At 39.8% G+C, this 22,442-nt stretch overlaps 1 protein-coding gene across 2 annotated transcripts in view; it reads left to right on the top strand.

Moving 5' to 3' along the window:
• The window catches only part of MGAM (maltase-glucoamylase), a 221,792-nt gene that overhangs the window by 44,988 nt on the left and 154,362 nt on the right, over positions 1 to 22,442 (top strand). For both annotated transcript variants that reach the window (XM_074378986.1, XM_039473042.2), the window contains exons 14-30: positions 1,154 to 1,238; positions 2,485 to 2,602; positions 2,945 to 3,116; positions 5,099 to 5,215; positions 5,752 to 5,906; positions 7,484 to 7,568; positions 8,997 to 9,053; positions 9,914 to 10,038; positions 12,420 to 12,508; positions 14,613 to 14,662; positions 15,069 to 15,236; positions 16,714 to 16,866; positions 17,204 to 17,404; positions 19,187 to 19,341; positions 20,449 to 20,617; positions 20,882 to 20,978; positions 21,696 to 21,808. In XM_074378986.1, coding sequence (XP_074235087.1) covers positions 1,154 to 1,238; positions 2,485 to 2,602; positions 2,945 to 3,116; positions 5,099 to 5,215; positions 5,752 to 5,906; positions 7,484 to 7,568; positions 8,997 to 9,053; positions 9,914 to 10,038; positions 12,420 to 12,508; positions 14,613 to 14,662; positions 15,069 to 15,236; positions 16,714 to 16,866; positions 17,204 to 17,404; positions 19,187 to 19,341; positions 20,449 to 20,617; positions 20,882 to 20,978; positions 21,696 to 21,808 — 2,109 coding nt within the window. The remainder of the gene's footprint in view (positions 1 to 1,153; positions 1,239 to 2,484; positions 2,603 to 2,944; positions 3,117 to 5,098; positions 5,216 to 5,751; positions 5,907 to 7,483; positions 7,569 to 8,996; positions 9,054 to 9,913; positions 10,039 to 12,419; positions 12,509 to 14,612; positions 14,663 to 15,068; positions 15,237 to 16,713; positions 16,867 to 17,203; positions 17,405 to 19,186; positions 19,342 to 20,448; positions 20,618 to 20,881; positions 20,979 to 21,695; positions 21,809 to 22,442) is intronic.

The following is a 22,442-nucleotide window of genomic DNA, read 5'->3' as shown; positions in this document are numbered from 1 at the left end:
ATCAGAATGTTAGAGCTGAAAGGACACTCAGAAGTGTTTTCCCAAATCTAGTTCTTTTCTTCTTCTTCTTCTTCTTTTGTTCTTTTACAAATGAATGAGCTGAAGTGAAGATAGGTCATATATTCCTTACATTGTTGCAAAGTATACAAATTATTCAATTGCTAGTTCAGGACTCTTCTATTTGGACATGTTAAACAAATTGATCAGAGCCAAAGTACTCAGATGCATGAACAAACTGTGTCTGTGATAAAGAAAAATGTCTCATATGATGTCAGATGAAAGCAAATGTAACCTAGCCGAGGGTTAGCAAAATTTAGAGAGCCTGAGTTGAACCTTTTTCTTTTTCTAAGAGAACTATAAGGCTAGGCACAGTGGCTCACACTTGTAATCCCAGTACTTTAGGAGGCTGAGGTGGGCAGATCACAAGTTCGAGACCAGCCTGGCCAATATAGTGAAACCCCGTCTCTACTAAAAATACAAAAATTAGCTGGACGTGGTGGTGCATGCCTATAGTCCCAGCTACTCAGGGCTGAGGTAGGAAAATTGCTTGAATTTGGGAGGCAGAGGTTATGGTGAGCTGAGATCACACCACTGCACTCCAGCCTGGACAACAGAGTGAGACTCCATCACCAAAAAAAAAAAAAAAAGAAAAAAAAAAGAAAACTAAAAAATTCAAACAATACAGACAGCTAAAAAGATAAAAGCAAAAATCCTCTGAAATTATAGCAACCAAAGCCATTAATTATCAGTATATTAGAATGTATCTTTCTAGATCTTTCACGTGTGCTCTCTTTCTCCTTCTTTCTCCATATGTATGTTTATATGTATATATATTTACAGTTATATTTACATATACGGAAAATGTATAAGTTGAAACATGGCAACATATAAACTGATTTTTTTTCACTTGATATGTTTGGGAATTGTTCATTTTTAGTGATTATGCACATATTATTTGAAGAGGTGTTAAAAGCCTTCTTCATGAAGCCTTCAGTGGGTAGACAAGACACAAACACCCACTCTATTCCATATACATAAATACCCCCTTAAAATATCTGGAATAATTTATCTGATTCATTAAAAAAGACCATATTAATACCTCATAAGAGACCATGTTACCTTTTCTTAATAGTTTTTGGTCTTTGTCTTGTAGGATATGAATGAAGTCTCCAACTTTGTCGATGGCTCGGTCTCAGGATGTTCTGCAAACAACCTAAATTATCCAGCATTCATTCCCAGTAAGTCTTGGTGGTCAGCAGATTAAAGGAGAAATATGTATTTCATATTTTAAATTCATAAGGACAGATCTGAAAAATCTGGCAAGGAAGTTTGTTAATATGTGTGCACAAAAAAAGAAGAATGTGGGGGAATATAAGGAAAGCTAGGAAGGAAAATAAAAACACTCTATGCTTCCCTAAAAGAGGCACAAATTCAAAAGGGCTGTCTAGTACTTCTACTTAAAGTCAAAGCGATTTCTACATAAAGAGCTAGAGAAGATATGGCGTAGAGGCCAGAGGCTAGTGGTAAGTTTATGTTATTCTCAGGTATGCACCCACAGACCAGGGTTTACCAGAGAGACACCAGATAACGAACCTCCATCTTCAGGTGAGGGTTATGTCTGACGTGTCCACAGAGTGAAGAACTGAGCCACAGGATGAGAAGAAGACAGAACTCATGACCTTGGAGGTCGAAGTGAACGTGGTGATACCCAGCTTTGACTGAACGTTGGACAACACTACCTCTCAGGGTGTGGCCTTGGAATTATAGCATTGGCCATAGTTTGAAGGATGCTAGAGGTTCACGGTCAGATTATATCTTGACTGAGAAAGGAAAAAACTGCAAGTTTGATAATTTATGAAGGCTTCAGTCTGGTGGAAAGAGAGGAAATTGGGGCAGGTAGATTAGAATCAAATGCTGAGGGACTTGGATGAGAGGCTAAACAGTTCATATTTTATTCTTTTGGTAATAGAAACTACTTATCTTTTAATAAGAGAGAAGCATAGTTGTCAGATGGTAATGTGGATCTCAACCAGAGTGGTGCAATAGGAGGAGCAGAGAGGAATGGATGAATACAAGAGAGATTGGAAATCGTTCTCTACAATATGTTAACCGGCCAGACAAGGAGTCAGAAGTTAATTTACACTTTCATTCAATATCTCTGTTTTTGGACCACTTAACTTAGCTTTGTTTGAAGAATTCAGAGTGATCCTCAGGTCTGACTGAATCTTCTTGCTTCGATGTGTCTGCCTCTAATCACATGAGAGCTCGGGTGGGAGGATGTATGGGGGTCAGAAGAATTCATTTATCTATCAGAGAAACTACTCCAAATGGATAGTGTTCTAAGAGTAAGGGAACAGTGTGACTGTTCACAGGATGTCTGCAAAAGTGCCTCCCCAGGGGGCTGTCATTTCGGTTTGTGTGATAGTTAAGGAGCAGGAAACGTGCAACTTAGGCTCTCACTGATAGATCCCTCTTTTGTTTTAGGAATCCTAGATGGGTGCCTGTTCTGCAAGACTCTCTGTATGGATGCAGTGCAGCACTGGGGCAAGCAGTATGATGTTCACAATCTGTATGGCTACTCCATGGCAGTCGCCACAGCAGAGTAAGACCACTATGGCAAGGACCTGCTAATTATTGAATATAAAGAATATGTGTGTGTGTGTGTGTGTGTGTGTGTGTGTGTGTGTGTGTGTGTGAGATATGTGTTTTTAACTTTTGTAGATTATGGGGTTAATGAATAAAATTTCTTAATACAAAACAAAGCAAAACAAAACATATTTAATGGTGCAGAATGCTCCTAGCAGGGACTCTAATTCTACCGAAAGAGAGCTGGAAGAGAAGAATGGGTTATTCATTTTTAATGTCTTTGGCATTGTTGCTGTATTCCTGGGCTGAGATAAGCAAAGATCCCGCACTGACTCCTTAAATCTCTCTCCCTTTCTAGAGCTGCCAAGACTGTGTTCCCCAATAAAAGAAGCTTCATTCTGACCCGTTCTACCTTTGCGGGGTCTGGCAAGTTTGCAGCACATTGGTTAGGAGACAACACAGCCACCTGGGACGACCTTCGATGGTCCATTCCTGGCATGCTTGAGTTCAACCTTTTTGGTATCCCAATGGTGAGTTGCTACCTCAAGCTCGCCTATGAACCTGAATTCCCAGAAAGCTTCATTTTAGAAAGTTTTCAAGCCACAGAACTCCCCTCTCCTGCCTGCCATGGCTGGGGATTTAATGTCTTGAGAACGTGTACTTCATCTCTATCAACAGGGCTTTGATACCATGACATTCTTTCCTGTACTACTGTAGGAAGACAGAAGGTGCACCTTTGATATTTGCTGGAATATATCTTTTCATTAAAGTATAACATACTTTATACAGAAAAGTGTATGTATCCTTAAGAATACAGCTGATGGCCGGGCATGGTGGCTCAAGCCTGTAATCCCAGCACTTTGGGAGGCCGAGGCGGGTGGATCACAAGGTCGAGAGATCGAGACCATCCTGGTCAACATGGTGAAACCCCGTCTCTACTAAAAATACAAAAAATTAGCTGGGCATGGTGGCACATGCCTGTAATCCCAGCTACTCAGGAGGCTGAGGCAGGAGAATTGCTTGAACCCAGGAGGCGGAGGTTGCGGTGAGCCGAGATCGCGCCATTGCACTCCAGCCTGGGTAACAAGAGTGAAACTCCGTCTCAAAAAAAAAAAAAAAAAAAAAAAAAAAAGAATACAGCTGATGAATTTCACCAACTGAACACATCTGTGTATCTAGTACCAAGGTAGTACCAAGAATTGTAACATTGCCAGCACCCTAGGGGCTTTGGCATTTTTAAGTTAAATCCAACATATTTATGAATTGAGATCCTAGAATGTCCAAGGTCTTGAGCAGAGTAGGCGTGGTGAGAGGGAAGGAAAGTGTAAATATAGTAAAGATGCACCTTCTCTTTGCCCAGAGGGTTTACAGTTTAGTAAGAGGAGACATATGTGTAAATAAATAATTATGACAAACTAGGGTAAAAAGACCAACAGGGACATATGAGTTGAATGTTATGGGAGATCCCAGGAAAGGGATTCATCTGACAAAATTATGAAGGACAAAAGGAATCAAGGCAGGGAGTTAAGAGACACTTCATGGAAAGGATAACATTTGAAATTAAACTCAAAAAGTGAGTATTTTTCATCTGGCTAATGAGAGGAGAAGTTCATTTTAATACTGAGAAATAAAGGTGAGCAAAAGCAGTATAAGGGGGATTATTTGATGTATCTATAAGGATTGGTGTGTGGGACTGGAATGAGAAATGACGCTAAAAATGTGGGTTCAAACCAGGTTTTAAAGAGTGAAAAGGATGAACACCAAGGAAGTACTGGAGATTTTTTAATAGGTGAATGACATGATCAGAGTTAGGCTTTAGAAAAATAATGCTGAGCCGGGCGCGGTGGCTCAAGCCTGTAATCCCAGCACTTTGGGAGGCCGAGGCGGGTGGATCACGAGGTCAAGAGATCGAGACCATCCTGGTCAACATGGTGAGACCCCGTCTCTGCTAAAAATACAAAAAATTAGCTGGGCATGGTGGCGCGTGCCTGTAATCCCAGCTACTCGGGAGGCTGAGGCAGGAGAATTGCCTGAACCCAGGAGGCGGAGGTTGCGGTGAGCCGAGATCGCGCCATTGCACTCCAGCCTGGGTAACAAGAGCGAAACTCCGTCTCAAAACAAAACAAAACAAAACAAAACAAAACAAAACAAAAATGCTGATAGTGGTGAGGTCAAAATAATAATATCAACAGTATTACTAGGTACTATGCATCCAAAAGCGCTTGTACGTAAAGTGTACGACTTTAATTATCTCACTCATTTACTAAATACCTGTGTAGTTATTTAGTACTAACTAACAACATGAGCAAAGTGGGGCACAGAAGGGTTGAGTAACGTACTCAAAGTCTTCCAGCATTCAAGAGTGAACACAGGCTGTGACTCAATTCTGACCACCCTCCTAGCCTTCTAGGTCAGAGGTTTAAGCAAGGTTCAGCTGGGAGGTCCCTGGTGGAAAGCAAAGAAGAGTGGCAGAAGGAAGTGAGGTATACCTGTTGTCTGTGTGTCCTTCCAGGTGGGTGCTGACATATGTGGCTTTGCCTTGGATGCCCCTGAGGAGCTCTGTAGGCGGTGGATGCAGCTGGGCGCATTTTATCCATTTTCTAGGAATCACAATGGCCAAGGCTACAAGGTAAGGGTCCTAGGAAACAGCGTCAGAATACATTTGGCGTACTTTAGGACTAGATCTGTTTACATCCTCGCCAAGAATCCCCTGAGCCAACCTGTTACCTGGTCTTCACTTACACTAATTTGCACCGTCATGTGCAATTAACCAGAACATGAGCTGTATCGTCAAAATGCCCAACTGCCTCAGCCTGTTATTTGCTGCTGCATTCAAGGAAATGGTGAGTCTGTGAAGGTCTTTAGTCAAATTTCTGTCTACTTTATCTACATTGCTTACTTTTAAATAAGAAGCAAACAAGGAAATACTTCAAAATTAAATTGCAGTCTCCCAAGAGAGGAGTCTTAAAGAGTGAGGGAGGCAGGATGAATAGAAACCCCAAGGAGAGACATTTACTTGGTACTACTCAGAAGTGAGGTTTGCAGCCTAGGCCCCTGTCATTCAGGAGGGAAATTCCTGGTTGTAATGAATGAGGTCTGGAATTCTGCAGATGCTTCTGCCATCCTGCAGCCAAACCACAACTGCAAACTCCTATTTCCTTGCAGGACCAGGATCCTGCCTCCTTTGGAGCTGACTCCCTGCTGTTGAATTCCTCCAGGCACTATCTTAACATCCGCTATACTCTATTGCCCTACCTGTATACCCTCTTCTTCCGTGCTCACAGCCGAGGGGATACGGTGGCCAGGCCCCTTTTGCATGAGTAAGTTCATCTAACCTCCTCAAATTTTATTAATGTATCTGGAATGACACTGACTATATCATCAAATATCAGAGTGAAAATTGAAACAATTCAAGCAGTTATTCAGATATATCTATATATCTATCATCTATCTCAATTTATCTATCACTCTATCTAACTGGAATACCTAATTGGTATTTGTAAGCCTCACGTGTTCCCTTTTGGTGAGAGAATTAGACTAAAAGTCATGGGACTTCGGGTCTTTTCTTTGTTATGCCACTCACTAACTCTGTATCGTGGAAAAATCATATTTTTCTTAGTTTCTTTAGTCTTAATTTAAAGGATTTGAAATCTTGTCTGTGATGGTCTCTTCTGTAATGCACTAGAATGCCAGAAGTATGTTCAAGCTGAAGCTGTAGGAATGAGCCTATAATATAAATACAAATGAGGATATTTTAAAGGATTTGTAGAATTTCAGAATTCTTATTTCTCAGGCAATGAACATCTCTAACTTAATTCTAAAACAGGGCACCTAAAGGCATTTTCTTGTCAAAGTACAGTCAATTCCCTTATATGGGTGACATATGAGGCCCTCAGGCACATATCAAACTATTACATATTCATTATTTTGGGAAGCTTTTGCCTGCTCCTGAAATTTCTTGTCAAAATGCAGATATCCTGAAAGAGAAAAAAGTAAAATATTAAATTACCTGGTATTTTGGATAACCAGATCTACTTTCTTGATACTCAGCTGAAGTTCTGAAATGTATTGATTATTTAACTTATTTTTTTATTTTAAATTTTTGTGGGTCCATAGTAGCTGCATGTATTTATGGGGTATATGAGATGTTTTGATACAGGTATGCAATGTGAAATATTTACATTATGGGAATGGGGTATCCATCCCCTCGAGCATTTATCCTTTGAGTTATAAACAATCCAATTACATTATTTAAGTTACTTTTAAATGTACAATTAACTTATTATTTACTATAGTCACCCTATTGTGCTATCAAATAGTAGATTTTATTCATTCCTTCTATTTTTTTGTACCTGTTAACCATCTTCACTTCCCTCTCAGGCCCCTACTACCCTTCCCTCCCAGCCCCCCACTACCCTTCTCAGCCTCTGGTAACCATCCTTCCAGTCTCTATGTCATGAGTTTTGGTTTTTAGATCCCACAAATAGGTGAGAGCATGTGATGTATGTCTTTATATGCCTGGCTTATTTCATATAACATAATGATCTCCAGTTCCATTCATGTGGATGCAAATGTCTGGATCTCAGATAACTTACTTTTTTTTTTTTTTTTTTTTTTTAAAGAGGGATATGGAAAATAGAATTACAGCCTGGGACCTGCCTAGTGTAGATACTGGAATGGAAACATCTGTTCATCCTGAGGGAAGGATAGGAGACGTGGGCAAGGGGAAAGGGGAACCTGTCTAGGAGTGCATAGGGGATTGAGTAGGTGTCAAGAATAATTTTGGAGGTTTGCCCAGGCTGCCAGCCTGCATGCTTTCAACAGGTTGTGAGTAGAGCTACAATAAATCTCATTGGCAGTGACCCAGATCTCAGTGAACTGTCTCTCTTGCCACTAGGTTCTATGGGGACAGCAACACTTGGGATGTGCACCAACAGTTCTTATGGGGGCCTGGCCTCCTCATCACTCCAGTTCTGGATGAAGTAAGTGTTCCCACAGAGATACACTAGGGATCTCTGCTTCTGTTCCTGCTGCCCTGCAAACTCCTCTCTCCTTATTCGAAACTCACGACATCTCTGACTGAGTCAGCCTCAAAGAAAGTATGCTAGGTTTTGAGAAGGTAGACATCTGGTAATTACACATTTTCTGTTCTAGAATTTTTTTTCTTGATCAAGTTTCCAACCAGTTTAGAAGCATTTACTGGAAACTCTATATTACAAGTTAGGTTAGATTGTTCTTGCATTGCTATAAATTCCCGACACAGTAATTTACAAAGAAAAAAGATTTAATTGGCTCATGGTTCTGCAAGCTTTATAAGAAGCATGATCTGCGCAGCTTCTAGGGAGGACTCAGGAAGCTTATAGTGATGGGGGAAAGGGGAGCAGGGATGTCACATAGCAAAAGCAGGAACAAGACAGAGTCAGGAGAGGTGACACACTCTTTTTTTTTTTTTTGAGAGTCTCACATTGTTACCCAGGCTGGAGTGCAGTGGCACAATCCTGGCTCACTGCAACCTCCACCTCCCAGGTTCTTGCAATTCTTCTGCCTCAGCCTCCCGAGTAGCTGGGATTATAGGCGCCCCCACCATGCCAGCTAATTTTGTATCTTTTGTAGTGGTGGGGTTTCACCATGTTAGCTAGGCTGGTCTCAAACTCCGGACCTCAGGTGATCCACCTGCCTTGGCCTCCAAAGTGCTGGGATTACACATGAACCACCATGCCTGGCCACCACACACTTTTAAACAACCAAATCTTATGAGAATTCACTCACTCTCATGAGGACAGAACCAAGGGAATGGTGCAAACTGTTCATAAGAAATTCTCCCTTGTGATCCAGTCACCTGCCTCCAGGCCCCACCTCCAACACTGGGGATTACGTTTCAGCATGAGATTTGGACATAGACAAACAGCAGGAGTGGTCCTATTTGTTGTCAGATTCTTGTAGCAGATCCTGACTTGCCGCATGACCTAGAAGCAGGATGGAGCAGTGACCCAGCACTCACTCTGAAGTCAGGCTGACCAGGATGTGATTGTTTTCTCTGCCACTTTGAGCCTGTGTGATCTGGGGTGATTATTGTGCTGGCTTCTCATCTGTAGAGGTGTAACAATAATAATAATAATAGTACCCATCATTTGGGAATGTTGGGAAAATTAAATGAGGTAATCATGTAAAGCTGGAACGTTTGTCACCACACATGTTTTATTATTATTATTATTTCTAATGTGGTTACATTTGGGATTTCTCTCTGAGTTGCTAAGTTATAGCTTCTATTATTTGTATTAGAGGAGAGGCAGAAGAAAGGATTAATAACAGAGAAAGGAAAAGGCATTCCCACCCTCTTTGTATATGATTAAGAAGTTCCCTAGAGAATAAAATGAAATCTATTTGACACTATATTGTTTTAATTTCAGGGTGTGGAAAAAGTGATGGCATATGTGCCTGATGCTGTCTGGTATGACTATGAAACTGTAAGTAGCTTTGACTTTTCTTCTACTGTTTAAGACTGCAGCATAGACAAGCGACCTATCTGGAGAGAGAGAAATCCATCCACGGGCTGAGGAGTATTTTTGTAGTGTTTTCTGTAATTTCATAGCAGAACCTGGATGTAAAGTTAACCTAAACCCCTAACATCCGTCATGATGAAATGTGAAAAAAATACCTTCATATACTTTATTCTACAATAAGTTAGAGACTGACATAGTATCTCTTTTTATGTTGTCTGTTTGAGATAAAGTTTCGCTCTTTTTGCCCAGGCTGGAGTGCAATGGTGCAATCTCGACTCACCGCAACCTCTGCCTTCCTGGTTCAAGCAATTCTCCTGCCTTAGCCTCCCGAGTAGCTAGGACTACAGGCATGCACCACCAAGCCAGGCTAATTTTGTATTTTTAGTAGAGACAGGGTTTCTCCATGTTGGTCAGGCTGGTCTTGAATTCTTGACCTCAGGTGATCTGTCCGCCTTGGCCTCCCAAGGTGCTGGGATTACAGGTGTGAGCCACTGCACCTAGCCCATAGTATCTCTTAAATGAATATTGGAGGAACTGATGGACAATGTGAGCTTCATCAGGAATCACATTACTTGTTTAGAACTATCGGTTTATGTCACATATGGCAAATAGCATCAGCACGGCATAAATGTTCTCTCAAACCCCCAACTGATGGCAGAACATGTCATTCCTGATTTTTTTACTTCTCTTATTTGATCAACTGGCTAGACAGTAATTCAGCTAATTGGAAAGAGGAGAGAGCTGTGGATCACTTGGCATGTAGATAATCAGTGAAGGACTATGTGCTGTCATGCCAATGTGTTTGATTTGTCTGCATGCATCAGGGGGGCCAAGTGGGATGGAGGAAGCAAAAAGTCGAGATGGAACTTGCTGGAGACAAAATTGGACTTCACCTTCGAGGAGGCTACATCTTCCCCACACAGCAGCCAAATACAACCACTCTGGCCAGGTACAGCATAGCTGGAGTGTCCTTTAAGGAGGATGCTGACAAAACCAGTCATTTCTGTGCCCATGTGTTGACCAGGCACCATGATGCTGAAACACCATGTGGAGTTTGGGGAGGAAGGGTATTGGGGTATGTGTGAAGGAAGAGGAGTGGGGTGTCCTCAAAATCTATTCTTGAATTTCCCTCAACCTCTGTTCAAGAAGCTGTTGATTTAGAGCTGTATCCAGATGGGTTTTGAAAGACTGTAGTTTATTTACTTCCTTAAACCCTTTGAATTTCTTTTTGAAACACGCTAACAGCCAGGTGACCAGCCTCCTTGGTTTACCCAGGACTGTTGCAGTTTTAGCACCAAAAGTCTCCCCTCTTGGGATACTTCTCAAATCTGGGCAAACCACGTCAGTTGATCCCTTTATCTGCATTGGCCACATAGCCTATCCATGTTTCTCTGCCCTTGACTCGTTCTTTCTGATTTCTAGAGGGTCAGGATTCATTTTCCACCCTCCCAGAAATCTCAGCTTTCTATTTCTTTTCTCCCACTAAGATTTCTTTCTTGTGATTCAAAATTTGATTCAAAAATTACCTCCTGCAAACCTCAAATCTCCATGTCACTGAATTTTCCTTTATACTCAGTTGATTCCAACATTCTAGATTCCATCTGTACTGAAGAGGTGCGCATTTATATCTTCATGCCTTTAAGAGTATTAGCCTATTTGTCTTTAATAGACTAGGAGTTCTTTGGAAGCCAGACGCCTGTCTTTTCTTTTGAACCTCTCTTACTGCTTTAATTTTCCAAATTGTAGACTTTTTACAATACTAATGGAAAATATTCCTAAATCCAATACTATTTGGCTTCCTTTTTCTAATTGTTCCCCTCAAGCTGTTCTCCACACTAATACCAAATTTATTTTTTCCAAAATGAAAATCCCAACTGGTTGCTCCCAGGTTTGAAGTCCAAACTCTTTCAGTAATAGGGTATTCAAAACCAATCACAACCTGGTTCCACATTACCTTGACAACTCTATTTCCTGCCATACCTTCATGTACGTACATATCAGCCATGCCAAAAAACTTGCTATTTCCCAAACATACCTATGTATTTTACTGCATTTGAGCTTTTGCACTTTTTCTTTCCGACATTCTTTGCCTGGTGCAGTATTAATGATCCAAATCAAACATACATTTTATCAGCAGGAAATCTTTCTTTAATCTTCCAGCAGAGGAAGCACCACCACTTCCAAGTTTCTAGTCATTTTTTATATATATGTATTTATTTTTCAGGCAGATAATATATGTATATGTGTGTGTGTGTGTATATGTGTGTGTATATATGTGTATATATTTGTGTATATGTGTGTGTGTGTGTATATATATATATATATATATATATATATATATATATATTTGCTCCTTAGGTGATTTTCTCTTTCTTCTTTAATACTATTAGCATTTCAATCATAGTTATATATTCTGTGCTTTAAAATTGTATTATCTGAAGTGTTTAGGTAAATCTAAGTCTATTGTTAGTCGTCTTTGCTGACTTACTTTTATGTTGACTTATTACCTTGTGTGCTTGGTGATATTTTGTTTTTAAACTGTGATACCTTATAAACGTGGGTCTCATTCCTCCAGAGATGATTTACCTTCTTCTCTGTTTGCAAGCAAGGAATTACTTCCAACTGGCATCATGTTAGTTTCCTTCAAGGGTCCAGGAAACTGGGAGGCTGCCTAGAGGATTGACGGAGTGAGAAGAGATTCCAAATGAAAATTGCTGTCTCCCTCCCCTTCTTCCTCTCTGTCCATCTATTTTACCATGACTTTGAGGAATGTTTTGTGTTTCCTATTCTAAATTATAAAGTAGATAATTAGAATGATTTTTCTTTTAAAACAAACTAATAACCAATAATCAGATAAGTTACCATTAAATAGATGGATCTTATTGTATATTGTTGTTTTCTGAATATGAAAACATCATACTCCTTAGGCAGGTGAAGACGTATCTTCCTCACAGCACTGGACACTTCTCCTGAGGGCATCATTGCTAAAGTGATCTGACTGAACCAGTTATTGCCTAAGATTTCTTTCTTTTCTCATCTAAATAGTAGTTGCAGAAGCAGCTTTCATTTGCACTATTTGAGTGACTCTGGTACTTGAATTCTTGCCTCCAACATAGATGTTATTGGTATTGTTTGGGATATTTCTATCTCCTGCGACACTGTTGATATTAAAGATAGATGCGCTTGTCAATTTTGTGTTTGTAACTGAAGAAAACAGAACCATCTGCTGCTAGTAACTTTTCCAATTTGAAATTTGATGGAGACATTCTTAGCTCAGTTGGCAAAATTATCTGACTCCTGTCTTTGTCTCTTGAATCTTCTTTCCCACAGTCGAAAGAACCCCCTTGGTCTTATCATTGCCCTAGATGAGAACAAAGAAGCAAAAGGAGAACTTTTCTGGGATGATGGGGAAATGAAGGGTGAGCACAGTTATGATAATGTTGCATTTTTAAAGCCTGCACCTGTGACTTAATGGTCCTTCACTCCTGTTGGTCATTCAGCTTTGGGAGAAATCTCACCAGACCCAGTAGCAGGAGTCACTTAAGTATTTCGTTTCTGGTTGCATGGTTCAGAGGTAGCGGTAGATGAACTCCAAAAGAAAGAAAAATACATTTCTATTTGTGTTAATTCTCCCATTGGCCAGTGATATCTATAATAGGTTCTTACTTTATTGTCAGTGGGTACTCAGAAGAGATGGTTTCAAGACTGTTCCTGTAAGTCAATGTTAATGTCTTCCTCTCCAAATTCTTACGAACAAATGCTGATGTTGTAAAAATCATAGACCTGCCATAGAGGCAGTGAGAATATGCTGTTCTAGTGTGTGCTCATCTAGCTATACTTTTCAGCCTATTCATGGCTCCAGTATACTAACAATACCTGTACTTCAAGTTTAGACTCCCTTGAGACATATGCCTGGAAAGCTCTTGGAAGGGAAACTTTGCAATGCTCCAGTAGGAAAGAGAAGGAAAAACAATGACTTGGCCTTGGAGACTCTTGTCCATCTAATACAATCTGTAGATCTAAAAATTTATTTATTTATTTAATTGGAAAATAAAGATGAAATTTATTCAAAGTGAACAAAGTGAAGATTTAATATATATAGTCATAGTATAATGATTACCACAGCTATTTTAATGAACACATCCATCACCACCCATACTGTAGACTGGATCCCCAGAACTTATTCATCTAATAGCTAAAGGTTTGTACCCTTGACCATCATTTCCCGATTTTCCCCACCCTCAGGCTCTAAGAACCACTGTTATACTGCCTGCTTCTATGAACTCAACTTTTTTAGATTCCACATATAAGTGAGACCATGCAGTATTTGACTTTCTGTCTCTGGCTTATTTCACTTAGTATAGTATCCTCCAGATTCATCCATGCTGTTGCAAATGGCCAAATTTTCTTTCTTTTTTTTTCATGGCTGAATAATACTTCATTGTATATATGTATTATAATTTCTTTTTTCATCCATTGATGTAAAGTTAGGTTGTTTTCATATCTTGGCTACTGTGAAAAATAAAATTAAAAACTTAAATGTAAGGGCTGAAATTGTAAAGCTTCTAAAAGAAATCAGGAAAAAACCTCCTTGACATTTTAGTCTTGGCAGTGACACTTTTTGGATATGATACCAAAAGCAAAGAGAAAATACCAAAAAATAAACAAGCATGACTACATCAAACCAAAAGACTTCTGCATAGCAAAATAAACAATCAACAAAGTGAAAAGGCAAACTACAGAATGAATAATAAAGTTTGCAAACCACCTATCTGAGAAGAGATTAATATAAAAAATATATAAGGAACTCATGTAACTCAGTAGCAAAAGATCAAGTGACCCAATTAAAAACAGGGAGAAGGAATTGAACAGATATTTTCTCAAGGAAAACATTCAATTGGCTAAATGGTATGTGAAAAGATGCTCAGCGTCAGTGAATGACAGAGAATTGCAAACCAAAAATCACAGTGAGATATCACCTCACACCTTTTAGCATGAAAATTATTTAAAAAAGACAAGAGATAAGTGCTGGTGAGGATGTGGAGATAATGGAATTTTTGTAGATTGTTGGTGGGAATGTAAATTGGTACAACCATTATGGAAAGTAGTATAGAGGTTCCTCAAAAAATGAAAAATAGAACTTTCTTACAGTCCACGAAATCCCACTTCTGTGTTTGTATCCAGAGGACACGGAATCAGTATCTTTAAAAAATATACTAACTTCCATGTTTATTACAGCATTATTCACAACATTATTACAGCATTTTTTATTACAGCATTATTCACAACATTATTACAGCATTATTCACAACATTATTACAGCATTATTCACAACAGTCTAAGTGTACATTGATGAATGAATAAAGAATTGTGATACACATATATAATGTGATATTATTAATCCATAAGGAAAAGGAAGTACTGCCATTTGCGACATCAAGATGTAGCTGAAAGGAGTGGCAGGGTGAAATTTTTTCTGTGGTGGGCAGACCAGAATCTGACTTGTCTTTCTCTCACTTTCAGATACTGTGGCCAATAAAGTGTATCTTTTTTGTGAGTTTTCTGTCACTCAGGTGAGTAGCATGTTTTTATGAATCTTAGGTGTGTGCTTTTGTCTGACCATTAGCTCATCTGTGCTTGTGTATATGCGTGATTATATTTGTAACTTTTTATGCATTATTGGCTATAGGTGACCATATTTGTATGTATGAATTCATGGATGTTTTTAAAAGGAGGCATTAATATAACAACTAGTAATTCTAAATACAGTTTTTAAATGTCTATGTGTTTTCGTGATTTTTTTTTTAAAATTAGAGGATTATTAATATGTTTTACTTATGAGAACACACTAGTAGAGAAAGCAAAGAGAAATGCAGGGTGATGGGGTGTATCAGGTCTGGAATGAAATGTTGGAGTGACTTGAGAATCTGTGTATTACACGCATATCTTTGTACATACTTAGACTTATTTGTTTTGCAGAATCGCTTGGAGGTGACTATTTCACAATCAACCTACAAGGACCCCAACAATTTAGCATTTAATGAGATTAAAATTCTTGGGACACAGGAACCTAGCAATGTTACAGTGAAACACAATGGTGTCCCAAGTCAGACTTCTCCTACAGTCACTTATGATTCCAACCTGAAGGTAAAAACCATTTTGTTGAGATGGTATATTGAGAATTCTCCATAGCATCATGGTGTTCCTTCTTGCCAAGGTTGCACGAGTTCCTGAAGGACCAGAGCACCTTTGAGGCTTGTTTTGGGAAGTTAGAGGGCTGGGAAAAAAAATAAGGTACCCAGAGCTAGAATGAGTTGGGTGTTTTCCTTCTTATTCCCTTCTCTGCCTCTCAGTGTTCTGCTGTCTCTAACTGGTTTCACTTCCTTTTCCCAAAAATAGAATAATAATTATGATAAGACACAAGAAGAGCAAAGTTAGGAAAGTGTGAAACAGCCTTACATTATTAAACTGTTTATTTTGTATGACTAGAATAGATAAGATTCAGTTTTCAGAAAACAACTAGTTTGGATAGGAAACTTATGGTCAGATTTTGGAGGGTCTTAGGTACCAACTTGATTTAATTCTTAAAAGGTATCATATTGATCCTTGAATGAAGGCTGTGCTGCTGTTTGTGAGCATTGTTGGGAGTGGGAGTGGGGGTTAGAGACTGGTAGAACAGGGAAGAACAAGATGGTTTAGACTGGTAGGAGACTGGGAGAAGGATGATAATCTTTAGATTGTGATTTTAGAGTGTGATTTTATTACTCCAGACAAGTGATAACTTTAAATTGAGAAGTACTGTTTAAAGATGCAGCAATGATAATAGAAAAATATTAAATATTTGAATTATTGGGATTCAAAGATGTTTTCAAATTTGGAGCCTTTGGGCTCAGAGAAATCAGGAGCCTGGGATGTTAGAAATAGAAAAAAAATAATGATTTTTTTTAACTTACCAATTTTGTTGTTGTTAAAATTGAAACCCAAAGAAATGAAATAGAATACCCAATTTACCCTGATATGATTATTATGCATTGTATACCTGAATCAAAATATTTCATATACCCTATAAATATATATACCTACTATATACCCATTAATATTAAAAATAAAAAAGAAATTATTTGTTCACCATTTTACAGAAATGTGGGCCTGATAACCAGGTCATGTGATTCTTCTTGCTGTGTTCGTTCTACCACTCCAGGCTAATGGGGGATACTGGTTTGGGGGTTGAAGATCAAGAGAATCAACTCACTTTGGGATGACACCATATGTCATGCTAAAGAGGAAGTGCAAAAGAGAGCCTTCCTGACAGGATACAGAGGGCTAAGAGGAGTCAGGGTAGAAAAGAACAAGGAACGATCATGACAGTTTCCATTTGACTTAATTGTTTTCATTATGCTGTGTATAAGATTCTGCTAGAGTGGAGACGTTTGCCCTTTTGCTGCTAAATAGATCCCCACACTGTAAAGTTCCCTTCTTGTAAGCTAAAGTCATGTGTTGCTTGGATGTTTGAAAGTCTGATCTAATTTCTATTTTTTTTTTGTTTGCTTAAAATAAAAGTCTCAGATCTTGCAAGGCCTTTCTCCTAAAGATGAATTTCCTTGTGATTCCCACATTCCTACAGGTTGCCATTATCACAGACATCAATCTTGTCCTGGGAGAAGCATACACAGTGGAGTGGGACATAAAAATAAGGGACGAAGAAAAAATAGACTGTTACCCTGATGAAAATGGTGCTTCTGCAGAAAACTGTGCTGCCCGTGGCTGCATCTGGGAGGTAACCTTGCTGATGGGGTTCATGCATATGAAAATCTCCACACCTAATCTGTAGTTTCATAAGCATAGCACTGTTACTTACATAATTACTTAAAATTCACAGAAAGAAAGGACTTCCAAAGGGACCTGCTCTGAATGTGACAAGTAGGTGGAGATATGTTTAAGACTTAAAAAAAAAATTTGCTTAGAGACCAGGAATTTAAATTTATGCTATTGCCAAATTGCAAGTGGCAGGGTGTCTTTATTGCCCTATAAAATGACTTTTGTAATGCTTTTTAGGTTAGAGAACTTTCAGACCACATGCTGTGCTGATCTATGACTATGTCCTTACTTTTCAGGCATCCAATTCTTCTGGAGTCCCTTTTTGCTATTTTGTCAATGATCTATATTCTGTCAGTGATGTTCAATATACTTCACATGGGGCCACAGCTGACATCTCCTTAAAGTCTTCTGTTTATGCCACTGCCTTCCCTTCCACACCCGTGAACCCCCTTCGCTTGGATGTAACTTACCATAAGAATGATATGCTGCAGTTCAAGGTAAACACAGTACACGAATCAGGGACTCATTAGACCTTTTTCAGTTCCATTACCTTTTGCTAGCCAAGGTCACAGAACCCTAAAATAAATTAATCATGCTGCAGTACACTAGAGTATTATCCAAAAAGCATTGAGCAATCATTGAGGGAACAATGAGATCTGCCCTAATTTTTGTTTGGAAAAGATTACTGTGGCTACTGTTAGGAAAATGGTTGGGAGAGCAAGAGTGGGTAGGGAGAGACAAGTTGGGAGGCTCCCAGTTGAGTAGGTCAGATAAGGGATTCGGTTTGGGTTAGACACTGGAATGAAGGTGGAGAACAGTGGACCTGTGTGAGGTTGAGAAAGTTGGGTTACAGTGTCTGGTGCTTGACTGCAAGCAGGTGACAAGGGAGAGGGAAGCATCAAGATTGATGACTGTGTTGTAGCTTGCATCTTAATATGGATGGTGCTGACATCAACCAGAATGGGAATACTGAAAAGGGTTGTGCTTGATCAACATAAGATGATGTGTTCGATTTGGGATACTGAATTTGAGATATCTGTAAAGTAGCAACAATGTGCATGGATTTAATTCCTTTCCAGGATTTAATTACATTTAAGGACTAGGGATGGAGTGGCTGTTATGTCTATTTCTTTGTTAAACTAAGCTTCTCAAGGACAGAAACGTGCCCTTTCCTCTTTGTGTTTCTGGAGTGTGAGACAGAGCCTGACAGACAGTTAGCACTGTCATGTGATTGACAGAGTCAGTGAAAGTGATCAGGACATTGTCGCATGGCCTGAAAGGTTCTTTACAATCTGACATCAGCCCGAAGTCTGAGTACTTGTACGTCCTCTAACGCAGGGATGACGCTATTGTATATTTATATCCTCATCATAGCACTAGTATGTTGTAGGCACCTAATGGGTTTGAAGCAAATGAACGTCCTTGGGGTTCTAGCCTTAACCATTGCCTGCTCTACCTCTTGAGCATAGAGTAGCTCTTTCCAAAACATTTTCCTATTTCTGACCCACTTTAATACTCTCTGTTTGTGGTTGTTATTCTTTACCAGAATGACTTGATCTACTTTCTTTGCTTGGTTCATGACTGCCATGCTTCTAAGACTCAGCCTGTGTTTCTCCTGTGACACCATCGATGTCTCCCAGAAAAAATAGGCATTTCCTTCCCTAGAATCTCATAGCACTTCTACAAATCCCTTCCTTAGCACACATCACCCAAGTGTTGTGTGCTGATCTCTTTCACTTCTCATTAGCATGTGAATTTTGTAAAACCATAATATTGCAGTATTCACCTCATATCCCTCTTGTCTAGTAGTGTCAGGCAGGGATGTAGCAGGTACTCATGAATCAGTTTAGATACCACTTTCAGGAAGAACATTATGATTACTTTAATCAAATAGATTTTATTTTGGGGAGACAGGTTTTTTTTTTTAAATTCAGAAAAGTTTTCAGGTATTTATATGTACTTATATACCCACACAGAGTAACAAGTAACATATTCTTAAATACTACACTGATTCCAGAATGATTTTCCACGTTAGGACCAGTGTCCCATTGAGTACATTATGGTAATAGAGGCCTTACTAATGAGATATGACAGACTCAGAGAAAAATGTTAAGTCTGAAATTATTTCTTGACATATTAGTTACATCTCAGGTATCATGAGCTTAAAGAAGACAGAAACATAGCATCTGAACTTTTTGTCCAAAAATAAAAAATGTTCTGCTAAGGGTATAGGTTTCAAGAGTACTGTATTTCCCTAACATCTATTTCATGTGACCTAGATTTATGATCCCAATAACAATCGGTATGAAGTCCCAGTCCCTCTGAACATACCCAGAGTTCCATCCAGCAGCCCTGATGGTCAACTCTATGATGTCCTCATCAAGAAGAATCCATTTGGGATTGAAATTCGCCGGAAGAGTACGGGCACTCTAATGTGAGTGGCTTCTAGTGTGACTCAGGGTTGATGGCTACCTGTACATTCACTGCCAGGTCCATTGTCTTTGAAGGTGTCCTGTTTCAAAGCATCACATTGTCCACTTCCAGATCCATGAATGAGTTGTTTCCTTGAGAGCTGTTCTTATGGGAAATCTTTAGCATTCTGGAAATAATTACTAAGGCAGTTGAGTGTGCCTGAGGATTCATCCCAACAGATGTTTATGGGGTGCCTTCTCTAGGTTAGGGGCTGTTCCTTATAGACAGCTGAGGTTTATTTTCTCATGATATAAACATAAGAAGTAAATAACAAAGGTAATTTAAGTTACAGTGTAGAAAGCAGGTTGGGAGAATGATAACTGCTGTGTAGGCGAAAGACCAGGGTAATTGAGAATTATGATGTGGTTACTGCTTCTGATATTGTAATCAGAGTAGATCTTGCTGAGAGGGTGATGTTGTAATAGGACCTGGATGAGAAGGAGCCACCCATGTAAGTCAGGGAGAAGGGAAAGAGTACCTTTAGACAGAGGGACTAAGAAGTGGATAGGCCATGAGATGAGCATGCTGGCATTCTAAGGAATAGAAGAAGTCTTGTGTGGATGGAGAAGTGAACAAGTAAGCAGGTGAGTGCTGGGAGATGAAGCTGTGATGCAAGGTAGTTTTCAGATCAGGGGAAGCCTGGAAGACTTCATAAGATGTTTTCAAGTGAAAACATGGAAGAAGTGAAAACAGGGGAGACATGAGGTGAGATCCTTGTAGGAATATCACTTTGAGTGCTATGAACAAAATGCAGTAAGGGGTGCAAGAGTGGAAGGCGGTGTTGGTGTGGAGTGGTCGCGGCTGAGATTTTGAGGAGTGCCTGGATTTGTATCATGGAGAACCACTGAAAGGAGGCAGTAACAGAGGGAAACAGAAGAATGAAGAATAACTTCCGGGCTTTTAGTGAGGATAGATATGATATTTTAATCAAATTGAGTTTATATTTTGTTTTGGAGATGAAACAGGTTTTGGGTAGGAATCAAGCATTCTGCTGTCCTTGAAAAGTCAGCTGCTGGAAGCAGAGAGAAAAGCCCATTTTCTTTTTCAAATCTGCCTTTTTGTGTTGCAGTTGGGACTCTCAGCTCCTTGGCTTCACCTTCAATGACATGTTTATCCGCATCTCCACCCGCCTTCCCTCCAAGTACCTCTATGGCTTTGGGGAAAATGAGCACAGGTCCTACAGGAGAGACTTGAATTGGCACACGTGGGGGATGTTCTCCCGAGACCAGCCCCCAGGGGTAAGGACAGAGCGTTTGGGTTCTGTGTCTCTGCTTCTCCCCACCTCCACTGCGCATGCTTTGGGCTTCATCTTCCCAAACTCCACTTGGTCGTCACATTCCGCCTTTAGACGAGTGGGCCAATTCTCAGGCTCCTTTGTTTCCCATGTTTAAGTTATTTTCTGGAGAAAACTAGACCCATCTTAGCAAGCACATTTTTGTTGAGTTTCATTCTCAGGCATAATGTCTTTTAAACTCCTACTGCTTCTCCCCATGACTCCCCAGTACAAGAAGAATTCCTATGGTGTCCACCCCTACTACATGGGGCTGGAGGAGGACGGCAGTGCCCATGGAGTGCTCCTGCTGAACAGCAATGCCATGGGTAAGGCCATCTAGCACTTTTCTTATTTTGAGAGGTAAAAGTCATTCTTGAGTCAATTTAGAAGGTGTTTGGCCTAACAGATTTTTGAAGTGAAAATTTTCATTTTATGGGCATTGTTTTTTATTTTTTGTGTGTTTAACCTTTCTGTTTATTTCAGTCTAATGTCATGTGATAAGAAGATTTAACACAGCTTTCATTTTGGCAAACATTACATAAGAAGGGACAGTAGCACCAAGTGGGTCCCAAAATATCTTGGAGTGGGAGCCAGTTACATAATTTGAATGAGGGTACAACTGTGGGTCAGAGAAGTTAGTCTGGGGGTATAAGAGTGTACGGTTTGTTGAAAAATTACCTATCAGATAATATGGTCACTGTCTGTGTGATGGGATCCCTACCTCAAACTTTAGCATCATGCAGTATTCCCATGTAACAAACCTGCACTTGTATCTCCTTATCTAAAATAAAAGTTGAAATGTAAGAATAATAAATTTAGAAGTAGAAAGACAAATATAAAGTACACCAAAGGGAAACAAACCCAAGAATGGGACCTGTAGACTTCCACTTAACTTCTTCAGTTCTGTGTGTGTATGATGAAAAATACCTGCTCTTACCACTCTATGATAGGCAGGTACAGGAAAATGGAGAAGGTGTAGATTTCAGGTATAATTCCTAACCTGGAAGGTTTCCAGCTGTGTTAGCATTTTTCTTCATTTTCAGATGTGACATTCCAGCCCCTGCCTGCCTTGACATATCGTACCACAGGGGGAGTTCTGGACTTTTATGTGTTCTTGGGGCCAACTCCAGAGCTTGTCACCCAGCAGTACACTGAGGTAGGGGGAAATCCAATTGTTTATCAAGTACTTATATAGCACAGTCTGTGTACCAGAGCCCACATTCATTCCTATAACTCTCAGACGATAACTGGTCTTTCTTGGAGAGAGATTATAGAATAAGGAAAAATAGATACATTCTAATGACCATTAAATTGATAGCCTCTGTAAGCATTGCAGAATAGCAGAAGTAATAGTGGTACTAGTAGTGGTGATGGTAGCTATAGTACTGTGGCGGTAGTATTTGTGGTTATGGTGGTGGTAATGGCAATGGCAGTAGGGGGTGACGGTGGTGATGGTGATAGTGATGGTGGCAGTAGTGGTAGTGGTGGTGATGGTGGTGGTGGTTGTGGTGGTAGTCGAGGGGATGAGTGTGTTGTGATGGAGATAGTGGTGATGATGGTGGGAGTGGTGATGGTTGGTGTTAGTGGTGATGGTGGTGGTTATAGTGGTGGTAGTGTTGGTGACTGGGTTGGTGTGAGGGGTGTGGTGTTGGTGGTAGTGTTTGTGATGATAGTGGTGATGGTTAGGGTGGATATGGTTGGTGTTTATGGTTGTGATGGTGATGATGGTGGTAGTGGTTATGGTGGTGGTAGTGGTGGTTACTGTGGGTTGGTGTGAGGAGTGTGGTGTT

Source organism: Saimiri boliviensis, chromosome 10, assembly GCF_048565385.1.
Source record: "Saimiri boliviensis isolate mSaiBol1 chromosome 10, mSaiBol1.pri, whole genome shotgun sequence".
NCBI lineage: Eukaryota > Metazoa > Chordata > Mammalia > Primates > Cebidae > Saimiri > Saimiri boliviensis.
Note: the sequence above shows the minus strand (reverse complement) of the source record. Positions and strands in the feature narration are given on the sequence as shown.